This window comes from Onychomys torridus, chromosome 14 (genome assembly GCF_903995425.1).
Source record: "Onychomys torridus chromosome 14, mOncTor1.1, whole genome shotgun sequence".
Classification (NCBI taxonomy): Eukaryota; Metazoa; Chordata; class Mammalia; order Rodentia; family Cricetidae; genus Onychomys; species Onychomys torridus.
Genome location: NC_050456.1, coordinates 70,294,974 through 70,312,151, shown reverse-complemented (window position 1 = coordinate 70,312,151; position 17,178 = coordinate 70,294,974). Strand labels below are relative to the sequence as shown.

Genomic DNA, 17,178 nt, shown 5'->3' with positions numbered 1-17,178 from the left:
GAGTAGGTGAGTATGTGCAGGTGAGCAGGTAATGAGCAAGCACAGGTGAGCAGGTTCAGGTGAGCAGATGAAAGTGAGTGGGTGCAGGTGAGTGGGTACAGGAGAGCAGGTGAAGGTGAGTGAGTGCAGGTGAGTGAGTGCAGGTGAACAGGCAAAGGTGAGTGGGTGTAGGTGAGCTGGTGCAGGTGAACAGATGCAGGTGAGCAGGTGTAGGGGAGCTGGTTACAGGGGAGCAGGTGCAGGGGAGTGGGTTCAGGTGAGTAGGTGCAGGGGAGCTAGTGCAGGGGAGTGGCAATCTAAAATACTTTTTGACACATTGTAACTCAAGTCATAGAACTGATTTTCATTAATTATGGAAATGATAAAAAGCCTAGTCTCTTTTTCTACAGATTTACTTAATGTGTGTTAGATCTTTTTATCTTTCATCTTTTTATCTCTTTGTCTGATTTTTATTTAGATCTGTTTTTCTGCTTTCCTGTGTCTCCAATTCCCCCTTTAAGCTATATCTAATTTGTTAGTTAACTTGTGAATTGAGGTTTGTTTGTTTTTGTTTCAATGTTAGTGACTATTTTTCACTTTTTATCAAGCTTGAATTAACCTGATTTTTTTTTTCTAAAATGAAAAAGAATCTCTTTCTAGGTTTTTTTTTTTTAATTCTTTGTATGTGTATAGTACAGAGTAAACTCTGATAGCCCCTGTATCACAGTCTCCATATTCTTTACAAAAATAATATCACTATTTATTGACTCTACCAATTCAGTCTACGGTAGGTTGTTTTTACTTGGGGAGCATGAAGTTTAGATTACTTATGCTCATCAGTGTTGTAGCCTCAGGAATCATACTGGGGCTAGGCTGCAGGCTCATCTCTGTAGACATGCCTGAGGTTTGTTTCTGAGCTTCCTTCTGCAGAGATGCTGAAGCTGAGCCCCTGTTGCAGTGCAGCATTGGTGTCATGTGACTTCAGCTTGCATGTACTGTTGTTCTCAACAAAATTACAATCATTCTATTGTACCAAAAAAGACCTAGGAGCCAGATGCTGGGATGAAAGTCTGCTAGCTCAGAAAGGCAAAGCTGACCTTCCTCCTCTGCCATCATCCCCAAAGTCTCCTCTCTCCCCTACTGTCTCAAACAAGTCTCCTCCAACTCAAGGTCCCTCCCTTCTATTTCCTGTGCACCTCTCTATCCCTCCTTACTCTCTCTGGTTTTTTTTTTTTCTTGTTCACTTCCTGTCAATTGGTTGCTTCCTCTGCCTCTTGACCTATGATTGACTTCACTTAATCCTGTTTACAATATTTAAGCAGAAGCTCTTGGATTAAAGGTGTGTGCTAGGGTTGAGCCACACCACAACTAGAAACAGGTTCCTCCAGTGAATAACACAACCTTGGGGTTCACAGTGTGATCAAATATACTGCAACAAGGTACTGTAAATTCAAACCATCAATCTTTTCAATGATCAGCCTATGTTTACTAATTCTATCATATTCTTCCTCCATTCAAAGGCTAAAACACATAGCATGGCTTGTCACCGCCACGTTACAAATGTATTCCTCCGGAACTACCCTTTTACCCAGGGTATAGTTTTTCAAGAGTTCTGACTTCCTGAGGGAGATGACTTGGCTCCAGCTCCTGGCATGGAACTGTCATAAAATCATCATTCCCTTCTCTTGTATGGACTTCAGCACTCAACCCATTGCTAAGACAGTGACCCCACACACAGACCCATTTACGTGCTTACATTTGGTTCCCAATTCCCTCTTCTTTTGTCCTCTGTTGCTCTTATATTTTTAATCATAAGCTAAACGTAAGCAAATATTTTAAAAGTAACTATTATATTTCACCCAGATTCCTAGTCTTTTCAGTGGGGGTGGTTCTGGATTTTCTAGACTGCCCAACTTCCAAGAAAGGATGCCACCGGGACATTATGCATTCTCCTGTCTTTTCACTGGATTACATAAGGAGATGCTGTTAGATACCACTATTTTCAAATAAAAATAAAGCAATTTGCTGTATTTGGTGCTATGTTGTAAAGATACACTCTTTTAAGCATAAAAGAAAAAGGGGGTTAAGTTACTTTTTGAAGAGCATGTGCAAGGAAAAAAAACTTGAGAGGGAGAACAAGTGTGCTCCAGGCAGGCCAGAAAGCGACTTAGAATGTGCAAGGCCGGAGAGAAAATTATCATGGAACACTTAACATGGCAGAGTGGATGCAAGCTGGTAAGAAAGATGACCATGGAGCATTTTATAAATAGAGTGAAAGCTTTGTTGTGAAATGAGAGTTTTAGGGGGGAAATAAAGGGCTCATAGAAGGAGGGGACACAAATAAAGAGCATTCTGAATGTTCCAGGGGGGACTCACAGAAACAGAGGCCCCATTGAAAACAAGCTTAGGACACTGGGACACTGGGCCTTGGAACAGAGCATTTGCAGTGTCCCCAGGATGGGAAGGAGCCACTTTCCCTGATGCCTGCATTTTCATGAGGCCAGCGCCTGCTGGCTCTGAGAAGGCGGCCATATCCCCTAGATAGAACGTCCTTTTCCATTTTCCCAGGCTTGGGGAGAGAGGTGCTAAAGCCAACCCAGAGGAAGGAGCCATGACTAAGATTCTCCTCTCAGAGGTCAAGAACCCATAGCTGGGGACATAAACACGGGAGCATTAAGGAACACTCTAGAGGCTTGTACAAGTAGCAAGCTATTTTTTTCTCTCCTTTGGCTATAAAAAAAGGACACACAGTGGTGGTCTGCCCACTCGTGATGCTATAATAAACTTGAAATGGTCTTTATGAGGTCACCTAGACCATTAACTCGCTCAAAGTGCCTCTCGTTTTCCAAACCATGTGACCTCAGTCTCCAAATCTGCACATTTCAGAACGAGTAAATGCATGCATGTGTAAAGCATCCAACGGGCCTCAGTATAGCCACTCATTTTAACAATAAAGCAGCTATGCTGATGGGGACTTGATGCTGCCATCTCTGGGTTCCTGGGAATACACAGGGAGGTTTACCTTAGTGAACGCTCGATAACACAAGCCACACAGCTCCACCAGGTAGGCCAGCGTGAAGACGGCATTCTGGATGACAAAGCTGAGGAGCTTGGAAAATGGTTCCAACAAACTCTGCAATGAGATTGGAGCCAAATAAATTGCTTATTTCTTCATTTTTTTTTTTTAAGCACTGGTCTTATTACATTTTAACCGCTAAGAGTTGTTTGTTAGAAATCCTATGCAAGCTGCTGTTAATGGCCACTCTGTTGGTCTAAGAAATCACAAGTAATTCAAAGAGAATGATTCAGTCACTTTATTGCTCAGAAAAATAGAAGCCCGCTTTTTCTCGTGTGGCATCATTTACAAACCCCCTTAAGCACACTCGTGTTTTCCTGCCAGGCTAAGCAATCCCACCTCTGTGAGGCTGTGTTGGAGTCTCCCAATCTGTTCCTCTGAACCCTCAGGTGTCAGGTCCTCAGATTCGTATCCACCAGCTACACTCTGAGAAGTGCCCTGTGTGTGTAGCAGCAAGTGCCTTGAGCTCAGACATAGTTCCTGCTGCCCAGCCTCCTGCACATATTTATGAGAGGGATGTTGTCTGTTTGTTTCCCCTTTTGAACTGCACCAGGGCTGTTTTAGACTCACAGGCTCTCATCAGTCACCCAGAAATGTGTCGTCAGCACCCACTGAGTGTCGGGCAGAGCTTGGCACTTCTGCACTGTTCATCCTATTCAAACTTCTCCTGGAGCCCCAGGAGCCAGGAAAGAACACAAGCTCCAGCCTGTGATGCTACTGTTCTTAGTGGGAGCCTTGGGTCTAGATAACGGATAGAGCAATTCATTCTCTTAGTGATAATATAAGGAAGTAACGTGCAGTATAATCCTCCAGAGCCGTTCATCTTGATAGCCACACTGCAAATGCCACGTCAGCAAACACGTCCGCATGACGTTTTCACTTCCATGTTCTTCCTCAGCACAAACCTCCAGAAGAGGACTGACCCAATGAGAGGATATGAACATTTCAAAAATATTTACTTTCCATGTGTGAGTGTGTGAATGTGTGTTTTGCCATGGTACATATGCAGAGGTCGGAGGACAATGTTGGGGATCTGTCCTCACCTTCCACCTTGTCTTAGGCAGTGTCTCTCTAGGTGTTTGCCACTGTGCAGCACCCAGTCTTTATGTGGGTTCTAGGGATGGAGACTCAAGGGCTCACACTTACATGCCAAGTGCTTTTCCCTCCAAGCATCTCTAAAGCTGCAGGAATAAACTCATTTTTAAAGATTTATTTTATTTTTTACTTACGTGTGTGTGTGTCTCTCTCTCTGTCTCTGTCTCTGTCTCTGTCTCTCTCTCTCTCTCTCTCTGTGTATGTGGCACCCAGTCTTTATGTGGGTTCTAGGGATGGAGACTCAAGGGCTCACACTTACATGCCAAGTGCTTTTCCCTCCAAGCATCTCTAAAGCTGCAGGAATAAACTCATTTTTAAAGATTTATTTTATTTTTTACTTACGTGTGTGTGTGTCTCTCTCTCTGTCTCTCTCTCTGTCTCTCTCTCTCTCTCTGTCTCTGTTTCTGTCTCTCTCTCTCTCTCTCTCTCTCTCTCTCTCTCTCTCTCTCTCTGTGTGTGTGTGTGTGTGTGTGTGTGTGTGTATGTCTGTGTGTAAGTGTCTGAGGAAGTCAGAAGAAGGCATCATAGCCCCTGGAGCTGGAGTTACAAAGGTGTGAGCTGCCTGGAACCAAACTTGGGGTCTACAAGAGCAGCAAACACTCTTAATTATGGAGCCTTCTCATCAGGCCAGATAAGAAACTTTTTGAGATTCCTTTTGTATTTACATAAAAATCAGTTCGCTGACTTTTTGGAACCCATTCCCTGTGGTGGGATACCTTGCTCAGCCTTGATACAAGGGGGAGGGGCTAGGCTCCCTTTCAACTTGGTATGCCAGACTTTGTTGACTACCATGGGAGGCCTTACCCACTCTGAGGAGTGGATGGGGGTAGAGTGGGAGGGAGGTGAGGAGGGAGGAGAGGGGGAAGGAGGGGGAACTGGAGAGGGTATGTAAAATGAAAAAAAAATTAATAAATAAATATATTTTTTAAAAAATCAGTTCACTACCTGTTCTTTACCCCCTGAGAATGGATGTGTTATTGGACTCCTCTACAGAAACCTATACTGTTCCTTTTATATAGAAAATCTTAAGGAAACATTGAGATGGTGCCTGTAGATAAAAAGCTAGATTCAGGCCTATTTGGAAACACTTTCACCTAAACAGCAGATGATGGGCAACATGGCACAGCAGAAAAACCTAGGAACTTGTTCTCTAAAACCTATGCTCGAGTTTCAGGCCACTCACAAACCAGCTATGACCTTGACCAGACATGTTGCGTCTGACTCTATGTCTTCATCTGTACAGGCACAGACCAGTTCATCTCTCTTTGCAGCTAGATGGCATGAACTGTGACTCTGTGAAAGTGTAAAGGGAAGCAGTTATAAGAAATGTGTGGGGTTGGGGATTTAGCTCAGTGGTAGAGCGCTAGCCTAGCAAGCACAAGGCCCTGGGTTCGATTCTCAGCTCCAAAAAAAAAAAAAGAAAGAAAGAAAGAAAAGCAAGGAAAGAAATGGGCATTGTTGGCAGATGAGCTGGTAGTTATGCCCCACCATTAGACAAGCTCTTGTACTTCTGCACAGAAAACGACCAAGATATGTGAGCAGGGAACGAGACACAGTCCTGAACATCCCACACAGCTCATGGTCTTACTGGGGAACCTGTAGGACACTGTAGGTGTTAATACTGAAAGCTTGATCAAGAAAGTGCTTCCTACAGATAATATAAGCATTTAGGAGCTTTAAATGGGGCTTTGAAGGATGACGTGTGGGTTCATCCCACTAACAAGGGTTTAAAGTATGTCAGGCAAAGGAAAGAGCTCGAACAAAAGTGAGGATCTGAAAGTAAATAGGATTCTATGTGTAAAGCATAAGGTGCAATACAGGAGCATTCAACAGACAGTGTCTACTGTTTTCATGAAGATAGTGACGCTGACGTGAAGATGCATGACAGGCATGGAGGGGCAGGACAAGCAACAGGAATTAAACTGGAAAGGTGGGCTGGTGAGAAGGGATGTAATTGTATGCTACGTCAAGGAATTTCGATGTTATTCTGAGAGAAACCGGAAGTCATCAAAGACTTTTACCTAAGGAACCAACACAACCCTACTCAGAAGGCTCAGCTAATTGGTAATCTGGATGGAGCAGTAGGCTTGCCCCAGACCAGGCTGAATGGTTACAAACGATAGCAATGCAGTAAGTTAGATGCTGACCCAGCAGGATGCTAAAGGGAGCCATTCCATAAGTAGCAGCCATGTCTTCAGTATTGCTGTCTTCCTGTCTTTCAGTTAGAAGGTAATCAAATAACCAACCAGGCAGCTTTTCTGAAACACTTTCTTAAATACATACCCTCGTGGCATTGGTAGAAGGGATCTTCAAGAGGCAAATCATAATTCTCAAACTGGAATCTAACGAACACTGTGGACAGATAGGAAAAGGTAAAAGTCAGCTTCCTTTTTGATGTTTCCTTTGTTTCAAATATTTCCCACATGTATTTTGCAAAAAGAAAGCTGTGGGACCAGGGAGACGGCTCCATCAGAAAAGGGCTTGTCACACAGGCATAAAGTCCCAAATTTGCTCATAGAACCCATGTGAAAGAGCTGGGTATGGTGGCCATGAAAGCAGGGGCATCCCTGGGGCTCAGCCAGCCTGCCTGGCCAACTCAGTGAGCTCTAGAGCAGGAAGAGAGCCTATCCCCAAAACACAGTTGACTGTGCCTAAAGAGTGATACCCAATGTTGACCTCTGTCCTCTATATGCACACATACCCATAGGGATACACACACACACACACACACACACACACACACACACACACACAAGTCTTATATAATCATCTCTCTACTGTTTCCTATGTATATCAAAAACAATTGTTTTCAGATTTAAAAACTTTAATGAAACAATTATGCAATATTAAAATAATTATTAAATAAATTAAATAAGCACAGCTCTGAAACTATTTCTCAAAGATATAGTTCCAGAATTAAATGAGATAGAAAGTTGGAAAAAGAACTGGATGGATGGATGGATGGATGGATGGATAGATGGATGGCAGGCAGGCAGATAGGTGGATGGACAAGTGGCTAGAAAGATGGACAGATAGACACATAGGTTAAGAAAGCAGATGTTAAATGTATATCAGTCTAAAGAAGTATACTAAGTTAGGAAAAGCGATCTTAGGGGAAAAACTAATAGAAATCACTGGTCCAAATAAGAACCAATTTCATCGACCTTCCTCTGGGATTTGTTCTTATTTTAATTTTTCACAGGGCTAAGAATTAAGCCTGGTCCTTGTGCATAGCAAGAAGGTGTGGTACCATTGAGCTAGGCCTCCCCAGTTCCTAGGTGGGAATTCACCTTCCCTTTGTCATGAAAAGACATGACCAAGAACCTGGAGAAAAGCAGCAAGATTTCTCTCTAACATCTGAAGAGGGAAAAACACATTTTGCAAGATTCTAGATCAAAATATTCTTTGAAAATCTCCGAGTCTTCAGGGGTGGGGAGGAAATTGACAGCATGAATATCGAGCTGTCATTTACTATTGCAAGCGTATCATCACAGGCACGTACGAGCCTCTACAACTGGGCAAAGACCCCCTTCAACACAGCATAAACTAAGCCAGAGGGTCTCCTCACGGATCCCTGGACCTGCGGCTTGTCTGCCACCTGGCCTCACTCCCACCAGTCACAACCCTCTGGCATTAGCAGGGTCAGTGGTGCACACTGAAGTCTGAGATCTCCTTCAGTGACACATCTCCAAGACAAAGCGCAAGATTTCCAGTGGGGAATATTTCCTAAGAGATTAAGGATGAAACAGATTCAGTTTTCGGATCTGACTGAGGAGGGAACTTCCTTACACAAATCCTGACAGCATTTTCTAAGAATCTTCTAAAAGAACCTCGGCCTGTTTAATATGCCAACGCCCTTCAGAAGTGACATTTACTTACTTTAAACCAGGAGCCGAAAACCAGCTGCTGATCAGGCCAAACCCTGGTGACTTAAAAACCAGGAAATGTCATCTTAGGGAGGAAAAAGGGGGGGAGCCCCATATGCTGAGGCTTGTTCCCATATAACCACCATCAGCAGGAGTAGAAGGACCTCAGTAGGAGCTGTGCATTAACACTGTCAAGGGCTTCAGTTCTCCTCATTATCCTACCTTGCATTGCTCCACTCATTAACCTTTCAGGCAGATTCCCTGCAGGCACAGTTGATTGTCACTAACTAGCCTACCAGTTGTTTACAGCAGCAGCGCCCCCTGCTGGTCAGTGTCCGAGTTCAGCCATTTCACTATTACATTGGAACCCATGCTATTGAATGTTCGTGGCTCATCAGCAAAGAATGTCTAAGGGGGGCATGTTAAAATGTGTGTACTTGATGTGTGTGTGTGTGTGTGTGTGTGTGTGTGTGTGTGTGTGTGTGTGTGTGTGTGTGTGTGTGTGTGTGTGTGTGTGTGTGTTCTTCCCAGGTTGATCCAAACACTAAAAGCTGTCCTGTAGAATATCGTCTTGGTCTTTCCTGAACATTACTAGAACATTATCCAAAACCACTTGTCACTTCAAATAATTCTCTAAAACTAACACTTTACCTATGTCTGGTAAATTAACTAAAATTTAATAATTTTAAACAAAACTATTAATTCCCTTGCCTATTTGATAGCCACTCAAGAAAAAAAAAGACTTCTGCATAAAGACAATCTAAGGTTCAGTGGTAGCATGTTACCTAGCATGCACAGGATGCAGAGTTCTAGCCCCCTCACTAAAAATGAAAACAAAAACAAATTTAGAAAGAAAGACAGACAGAAAGAAAAGAGCAAACCATAGTCTACTGGCACTCTTTTATTCAACTAAAAAACCATGTGGTCACCGGGTAGCTTCATTATCAGTGGGTAAAATGTCCATCCCTGCTGCTGACAACCTGTAATATTGCAGACTGAATGGTCTAAGCATTCTTACTTCACTCTGGCTGACAGATGTCCTAGCTCTTTGGGAGCTATTGGATCACCTGACCATGTGTCGTGTGTTGGTCTCTGTAAGCAGATGGACAGAGAGCAATGGGGGCTAAAAGCTTCGGCTGTGCTCACCTTCAGAGGTAAAACACAAGGCAGCTTGGCAAAAAATGTCTGAAACTGGTTGCTGATCGTGGTCCAGAGGCTACTAGGAGAATCCATGGGCAGAGCCTCCATGAACGTGGCAATGTTTTCCAAACAGCGTATCATAGCGCCCCCTGCTGGTAAATTCTTTTTGTTATTTAGACCCTAAAAACACAAAAGCATAGGCAATCAACTGCTGAAAGCAGCACACAAATTCATAAAGCTATCCAGTGAAGGTTTGTTTAGAAATCACATATTCACACTATAAACACGCTGGACAGCCTGCTAGACAGGCGGATCATCCCAACAGGCAGGAGGAATACAGAGGAAAACCCAGCTACATTTAGAAAAACCTCCGGGTGAAATTGGTGATCTTTAAGTCCGTGAGGTAAAATCGGGTCATGAAATAAGAACTATGTAAGGATATAACTGGGGTGGTTAGATGTTTAGAAGATGGTGAATGATGTCCGCTGGAAAGAATCTTCCAGAATAAAGACCGGGGCTATCGATAACAGCAGCAGTTGCTTTCTTCCTAGCAACAGCTGGGTGTGGTGAAGCCGTGGGGACTTCTCCATGCAGCTCATAAAGTCTTCAAGCCAATCTCAAGATACAGCATAGCACCGTGAAGCAGTCCAAGGGCGCTACATGGAGGGCATAGATGTGGTACCTGACTTTGGCTGAGGCCTAGGGTACTCTTCGCGCAAGCCTACCTCCAAGAGCTGACCGAGGGCAGCAATTGAGCTCAGCTCATTGAAGTCCATGAGTGATGTGGCTAAGGTCCGTAAAAAAGTCCCATCTGTAAAGCAAACAGTCAGAGTCAGTGGCATTTTGGGGGAGTGGCCAGGCTTGCAGGGTCTAGGTCCTCAGGAGAGTGAGTTACCTTTGATGGCACTCTGGAACAGCTGGGGGAAGATGCCGTTGGGAGCCAACTGATGGAAGATGCAGCGGAGGAACTGCTTGGCCACACCTGCCGCATTGCCTGGGACCATCATGCTGCATTCAAACACAGAGGAGAGAGACACAAGCTGTGGGCCAACGAGCATGGTTGTGGAGTGACTTGGAGTTCAGGCTTTGAACACCACAATTTTCTGCTATATCTCACCATTTCTCACCCATCATCAAATCTAGTACTTCATAACATTTTTTTAGACAGATCCATGAAGTACCAAAGTGAGAGCAGAATCATTCCAGGTCTCCCAAAGTACAGCTGAGTAGAAGGTCACGTGTCCAGAAGTGGGCGAGCATTATCAGCAAGGTCATACTAAGGAAGTGTAATTGACCAAGAGAGAGAGTTGCCCTGAGGGAAGCACAGTGAGGGCTTCTTCACTTCTTTTGGGAGACCTGGGATGTGTTCTTGGAGCATCTGAGATAGTACTTGTAAAGACTGGCTTAGGCAAGGCTTCCCTTCGCCTACCATACACTCCCAAGTGGCAAAAGGGAGCCAGGAGTTTTATGTGGCTCTGCCTCATAGACAAAGAGAGGATAGTTCCTGAGGTAGTTGGGTGGGAGAAGGAAGCAAGGAAGAAATCAAAGATCACAACTGGATGAAGAGCAAGAAGTTCTCCTAATCGATCAGCTATGACCTCATGATGCCAAGTTCAAAGGTTTATACCAAAAATGGCCTTCTGGGGAAACAAAACCCCAAACTTACAACTAACTTAAGAAAACAGAACAAGGGAACCTTTCATTGTTTCATGAGGCTCCCATAGCCCTAAAACTGACATCAGAGAAAGCTGTTATCTAAGTAAATAAATAAAAACAAAGAAGAAACAGAAAGTGCAGACCAGTATTCCTCTGGGCACTGAACCCAAACATAGATTACAAGGATAATATATCATGACCCAGTAGGGCTCATCCATAGAATATCAGAAAAACTTCTCAATCAATGTAGTGGCTGGAGAGAAGGCAAGGAAGAAATCCAGAGTTCAGATCCTCCACATGGGCACGGTGCTGCCTATAACTCCAGCCTCAGAAGATGGAGATGGTGGAATCACCCAAGTGAGCAAGCTTTCTCTCCAGACTAGTTGCATGGGCAAGCTCTGGGGGTTGATGGAGAGACCCTGCCTCCAAGTATAAAGTGAACAAATGACCATGGATATCATCTTTGGGCCTCCACATGCCAATGCACACACAGCTGCACACATGTATACCCCACACATGTACACACATACTATAACACAACAAAAAGAGAAAAAGAACAATTCAATACATTAAAATAAAGAAAAAGCACACAATTTTAAAAACAGCATATTGGAAATAGAAGGAAACATCCTCAATTTAAAAAAAAAATGTGTCTGTGAAAAAATTATGGCTAACATATAACCAGAATGAGATGTTGAAGGCAGGAAACATGGCAAGAACGGCCACTCACACATCTCTTCCTGTGCAGGTGGGTCCACCTACTATGATAAACTAGCAAAAAGGCAAAAATCAGAGAGGAAATAGTAAAACTCATTGTTTGCAGATGCTATGATGTTTTGCCAAACAAAATAAAACCCTAAGGAGTCTACCAAGGAACTTCTAAAGCTTGTGTGTGAATTCAGCTAAGACACAAAGTAATCTAGAAAAACCAATTTATCCACCAGGAAAAGTTTGAAAATTATTTTTTTCAAAATTCAATTGACATTGAAATTAAAAAGCATAACATTCTTAGGGATAAATTTAACAAGATGTAACCAAAGACTTCCAAGAACACTATTAAACATTGCTTGGGGACTGGGTTGACAACTCAGCCAGAGCAGCATTTGCCTTACAAGGTCTAAACTTAAACCCGAGGGTCCTGGAAACTGGGAAAGGTATGGTAGTGTGCACTTGGAATCTCCACATTGGGGTGGTAAAGACAGGGGATCACTGACCCGTCTAGCCTAACTGGTGAGCTCTAGACCAGTAAGAGACCCTGTCTTAAAGGAGGTGGACGGTATTCCTAAGGATGACATCTAAGATTACTCCACACCTCCACACATGTGTGCATACACACCTATGCACACATTTCAAAAACATGGCTGAGAGAAATTTAAAACAAAATGAAATGGAAATATATGTCATGTTCATTATTTGGACAATCCAGCATTTTTCTATGAGTAATTCCCAAATTGATCTACACTTTCAATTTCAGTAAGCATTTTGTCTAAACAAGGCAAAGCTTTTGTGTGGTGTGGTGTGGTGTGGTGTGGTGTGGTGTGGTGTGGTGTGGTATTGACACATAATATCTCAGCAGTGGGGGGACAGAGGAAAGAGAATCCATCCAGGGCTCACAGCAAGACACTGTCCTAAAAAGCCGGGGGTGGGGAGGGGGAAGGAAGGAACTAATCTGGAAATTTTTAAAAATCTAGATATCTAAACAAATCTTTTTTAAAAAAAAAAAGACACTAAAGAAGAGGACCCCTGATACTTGATGCCAGGACTCACCACTGTAATCTGGATTGTGTGGCACTATATCATTGGTTCTCAACATGTGGGTCACAACCCCTTTTGGGAGTCAAACATCAGATATTTACATTACAATTCATAACAATAGCAAAACTACAGTAGTTACGAAGTAGCAACGAAATAACTTTATGGCTGGGAGTCACCACAACATGAGGGACTGTATTACAGGGTCACAGCATTAGGAAGGTTGAGAACCACTGAGTTAGATTGAGGATTGGCACAAAGACTGAAGGAAGCAAGTGGGAAGTCCAGACAGCTACCATCTATGGTACTTGGAGTGTATCACAATGGGCCATTGAGGAGAGGAGTCTTTAAAACAAAAGGTGCTGACATAGCTGAAATTTGATGAGAATAAAAAGACCGTCCCGACTGCAACCCAACACTGTATGTAAAAATTCACTGTGAGCCGGGTGGTGGTGGCACACACCTTTAATTCCAGCACGCGGGAGGCAGAGGCAGGCGGATCTCTGTGAGTTTGAGGCCAGCCTGGTCTACAGAGTGAGATCCAGGAAAGGTGCAAAGCTACACAGAGAAACCCTGTCTCGGAAAAAAAAAAAAATCATTGTGATGGATCACACTAAGTGTTAAATCTAAATGCTGAAGTCATGACGTGCCTGGGAGAAAATGGTAGAGAACAGGCAGGAGTTGCAAGTAGACACGTTTTCTTAGCTAAACAATAAAAATCCACAACCACACACATTTTGAAGCTTGGATAAATTAGAGTTCATCAAACTTAAAAACTTGTCAGCAAATTATAGCATCAAGAAAATGAATGAGTAAGACCGGCTTGGGCAAAGATATTCTTAAAACATATTTATACAAAGAAGTCCTACAACTACAGAATTAAAAAAAAAACAGCATAATTAAAAAGTTGGAAAAAGATTATTTATATAGACACTTCAGGAAGGAATATATAAAACAATCGATGGACACTTGAAACAATGTCAAAAGGAAGATGCAAATTCAAACTACAAAGAGATAGACACCACAAATCCACGCTATCTCTACAGTTTAAAATACCAACAATGTTAAAATCTGGCAAGGATATGAGACAGCCTGAAGTCTCACTGATGGTAGGAATATAAACTAATACTGCCATCTTACGTAACAGAAGTAGCATAACCTTCATTTAGTATTTACTTATGTGTCTATGTGTGAGTATGAGCACAAGCGTTGGGATGCCCTGAGAGGTCAGAAGCCAAATGGAGTTACAGGCAGTTGTGGGCTGACTGACACGGGCGTTGAGAAACCAAGGCAGGTCCTCTGGAAGAGCAGCCAGTGCCCTTAACTGCTGAGCCATCTCTCCAGCCCATAGTACAACCATTTTATACAACCATATTTACGTAAGAGAAATTCTGACTTCTTATCTTAAAAAAAAAAAAAACAAAGAAACATGCATGTATCGTGTGACCCAACAATTCCATTTCCAAGGGAAATAAAGTATTTACAAAGAACCTTGTATAAGAATGTTCATAACAGCAAAGGAATCACACCAAACTGGAAATAATCCAGATACCCTCTAATAGAAAACTGACTAAACCTTGTGATCCTTGGTCAGCTTTGACAAAGAAACAGACTAAGAGTCAAGCAAGCAACAAATCTCAAAGCATGGCTACCTGCAGAAGCCAGACACAAAAGACCACAGGCCACACAATTCCACTCATCCAAAGCTCCATAGCAGGCAAAAATTAACCTATGCTTGAAGACAACAGTGTTTCCTTCCATGCATGGAGGGCAGCTGGAATGGTGCAAGATGGACCTTTTGGGAGTCATGGTTAAGTTCTGTGTCTTGACAGGGCCTCAGATATGCAGGTAAAGCCACCTGTCAACGCTCAGTGGATATGTATTTAGGGTTTATGTATTTTCCTATGTAAATTTCACAAAAGAAAAGCCACACTAAAGTACTACATGGGGTATGTCAACAAGAATGCATTATACACTCGAACCCTGCTAAGACAGAGGGTCTCCAGTGTGTTAAGGCAAAGCATGCTGGCCCTCCCTTTTGTACCCTGCACATTCAGTAAAAGCTAAACCCCTTGCAGTAACCTCCATGGCACTACCAGGCCTTGGTACCTCTATCTTCTCCATTTCATTTTCTGCCATGATCTCTGTGTTCTTGCAGCCACATTGGTCTGTCTCCAAATTTACCCTCTTTCCCAACTGAAAGCCCTTATCCTCTGCTGTGCCCTCTGCCTGGGGTATTCTCTCCATAAACTACTGTGCAGACCACTCTCTCCACCTAGGTTTTGTTTAAATAGCACTTCTTCCAAGAGGCTGTCCTTGGCCATTATTATGTCTACAGTACAGTGCTACTTCTGGGCCTTCTCTGTCACCTGGAATTAAGTAATGTTAACAACACATCGCAGTAAGTGATACTCAATTACACTGTCATTTCTTACTGGTTAACTTGCTTATTTTCTGCTTCTTCGACTTGAATGTAAGTTCCATGGAAACTAGGATTTGACATTTTAACCACTCTGGCCAGCGTTGGGCATTAACTCTGTAGATAGTCATTGAAGGGTCTCTAACAGTGCAAGGCAGAGAGGAGACAAGAAGGTCCCCTGAACTCACTGGCTAGCCATGTTAGCCAACTGGTGGGTGCTGGGTTCAATGAGAGACCCTGTCTCAAAAGATAAGGTGGAACGTGTTGAGAAAGACATTTGATATTGACCTCTGACCTCCACACTCACCGCACATACATGCACACCCACGAGTGAATCAACACGTGAAGAATCAACATTATGTGAGTCCATTTTCTTCACAGCACATAGCACAGTTACTACACCTTTTTGCGACTATTCATTCATGTTTGCTGCCTTGGTGAATGAAAGCCCACCAAGGCTAGGGATCCTGCCAGTTGTTGCCTTTATGAGCTGAAGCTGGGCTGGGGTGCAGCTCTGCAGTAGAGCATTTTCCCAGAATGCTTGAGGCCCTCAGGTTCACAAGATAACAAACAACAAAAACTAAAAACAACAACAAGCCACTTAACTAGTGCAAATTGGGCTTAAAAGTACTTGTTGACTAAAACAAGTTACTGCGTAAATGCACAAATCCGATCAGAAACTAGTGAAGCGACAGCGGACTGGCAGCTTCTTGGTGAGCACCTGTCCGTGGCCAGTGTCAGAGCCATGTGGACATGCACAGGGAGAAAGAGAAGTGAGCCCCACTTGAAGTTCTTACCTTTCTGCTTGATTAGAAAAGGTAGTGCTGGATGCAAGCCTAGGAAATAAAGTAAACAGTCACACAGTATCATAGCTTTCCCCAGTGAAATGCATTAGCGTTGAGCTAGGGCTGTGGTTGGGGTTTGGGTGGTGAGAAGACAGCCACTGGCAATTCCTTTGATGGGCATTAGAGGGCGCACTCCGCGGTCATGTCCAGGGTTACATTTAAACCCACTCTCCCAGACCGGTCTTCTGTGTCAGTCACAGGTTCCCACAGAAAGGCATACAAGTAAGAGTTTACCGTCGCCCACCCAACCTGAAAACATGGCAGTTGTAGCGCTGCTGGACAGACACCAGAACCTGTCACCTAGTGGCCCCTGCATTAACTCAATTTCTCCGTCACCGACCTTTGAAACCCGACTCCAAGCGAACCACACATTGAAAATAAAGCCCTCTACCACAACAGAGCAGAAGGCAGAGGCATCCTCAGCTTGCTGTTGAGTTGGAGTTGGAGTGGTGAGAAGGGAAAACTGCCTTTTGGAGACGAAAACTATGAATTAAATACGCAAAGCTGACCACATTTTGAGAACTATAGTGCACCTCCTTAGGCACGGACATATGCTCTCTCCTGACAGAGAATGAACCAAATCAGTGGGTTCAAAAGCACATGCTATAATCTATAAGTTACTGAAGACACCAGGAGAATGCTACAAACTACTTTAGCAGAACAATTGAAGGGACCAAGAGCTTCGGAGAGGGATGGTTGCTCCAGCAACTGCCATAGCAACATTGTCCCCAGCTGCCTTGGCTGAAGCCCCTTATGCTAAAGATTTTACGATGGAGAAAGAAACACTGGAAACCCAACTAGACAATAATCAAGGGTGTAGGAAACATGAACTTAAAGGATTCACCTGAAAACCAGAGGATTGAAGTTTGGAGGGATCTAAGCCAACAGCTCTATACGAGATGGGAAACATTTGAGGGAGAGACGAACAGGCTCTGTGTTGAGCTTATGGACTCCTAGAACATCCAGAGGATGCTCTGTGTGGTGGTCCCTGGCAGCCCTGCTAAAGTCACATTATCTCATCTTGTGTTCTTCACAGTGAAACTGGGATGTGTAAAAAAAGTTGCATGGGTGATTCCAGAATCTGCTTTCTTGGCAGCTTGATGGTCAAGATTAGGCTATCAAGAGTCACGCCAATTTGAACTGTTTTTTAGTCTCTTGCTAGTCTACCAAAAGGAGCTAGATAGTCAAGTGTAAGAATGTAGGTATTTAAGTGTCTGCCTTTGGAAGTATGTGAATATGTGTGCTACTGTTTTTCCATGTTTTTCTTCAAAGCTCATGTTTCCACCCTAACAGTTGGTAGTAATCAGGACACGGATTATATATACTATTTATATTAAACCTCAAATCTCC

The 17,178-nt window shown here is 43.4% G+C and overlaps 1 protein-coding gene across 18 annotated transcripts in view; it reads right to left on the bottom strand.

Moving 5' to 3' along the window:
- Unc79 (unc-79 homolog, NALCN channel complex subunit) overlaps window positions 1-17,178 on the bottom strand; it is a 247,964-nt gene that overhangs the window by 36,194 nt on the left and 194,592 nt on the right. For 17 of the 18 annotated variants that reach the window (XM_036205590.1, XM_036205592.1, XM_036205577.1 and 14 more), the window contains 6 exons: window positions 15,781-15,819; window positions 10,052-10,164; window positions 9,882-9,967; window positions 9,163-9,336; window positions 6,434-6,502; window positions 3,002-3,112 (listed from right to left, as the gene is read on the bottom strand). In XM_036205590.1, coding sequence (XP_036061483.1) covers window positions 3,002-3,112; window positions 6,434-6,502; window positions 9,163-9,336; window positions 9,882-9,967; window positions 10,052-10,164; window positions 15,781-15,819 — 592 coding nt within the window. Of the gene's footprint in view, window positions 1-3,001; window positions 3,113-6,433; window positions 6,503-9,162; window positions 9,337-9,881; window positions 9,968-10,051; window positions 10,165-15,780; window positions 15,820-17,178 lie in introns of those variants that run through there. The other variant, XM_036205593.1, reaches the window with a different exon arrangement.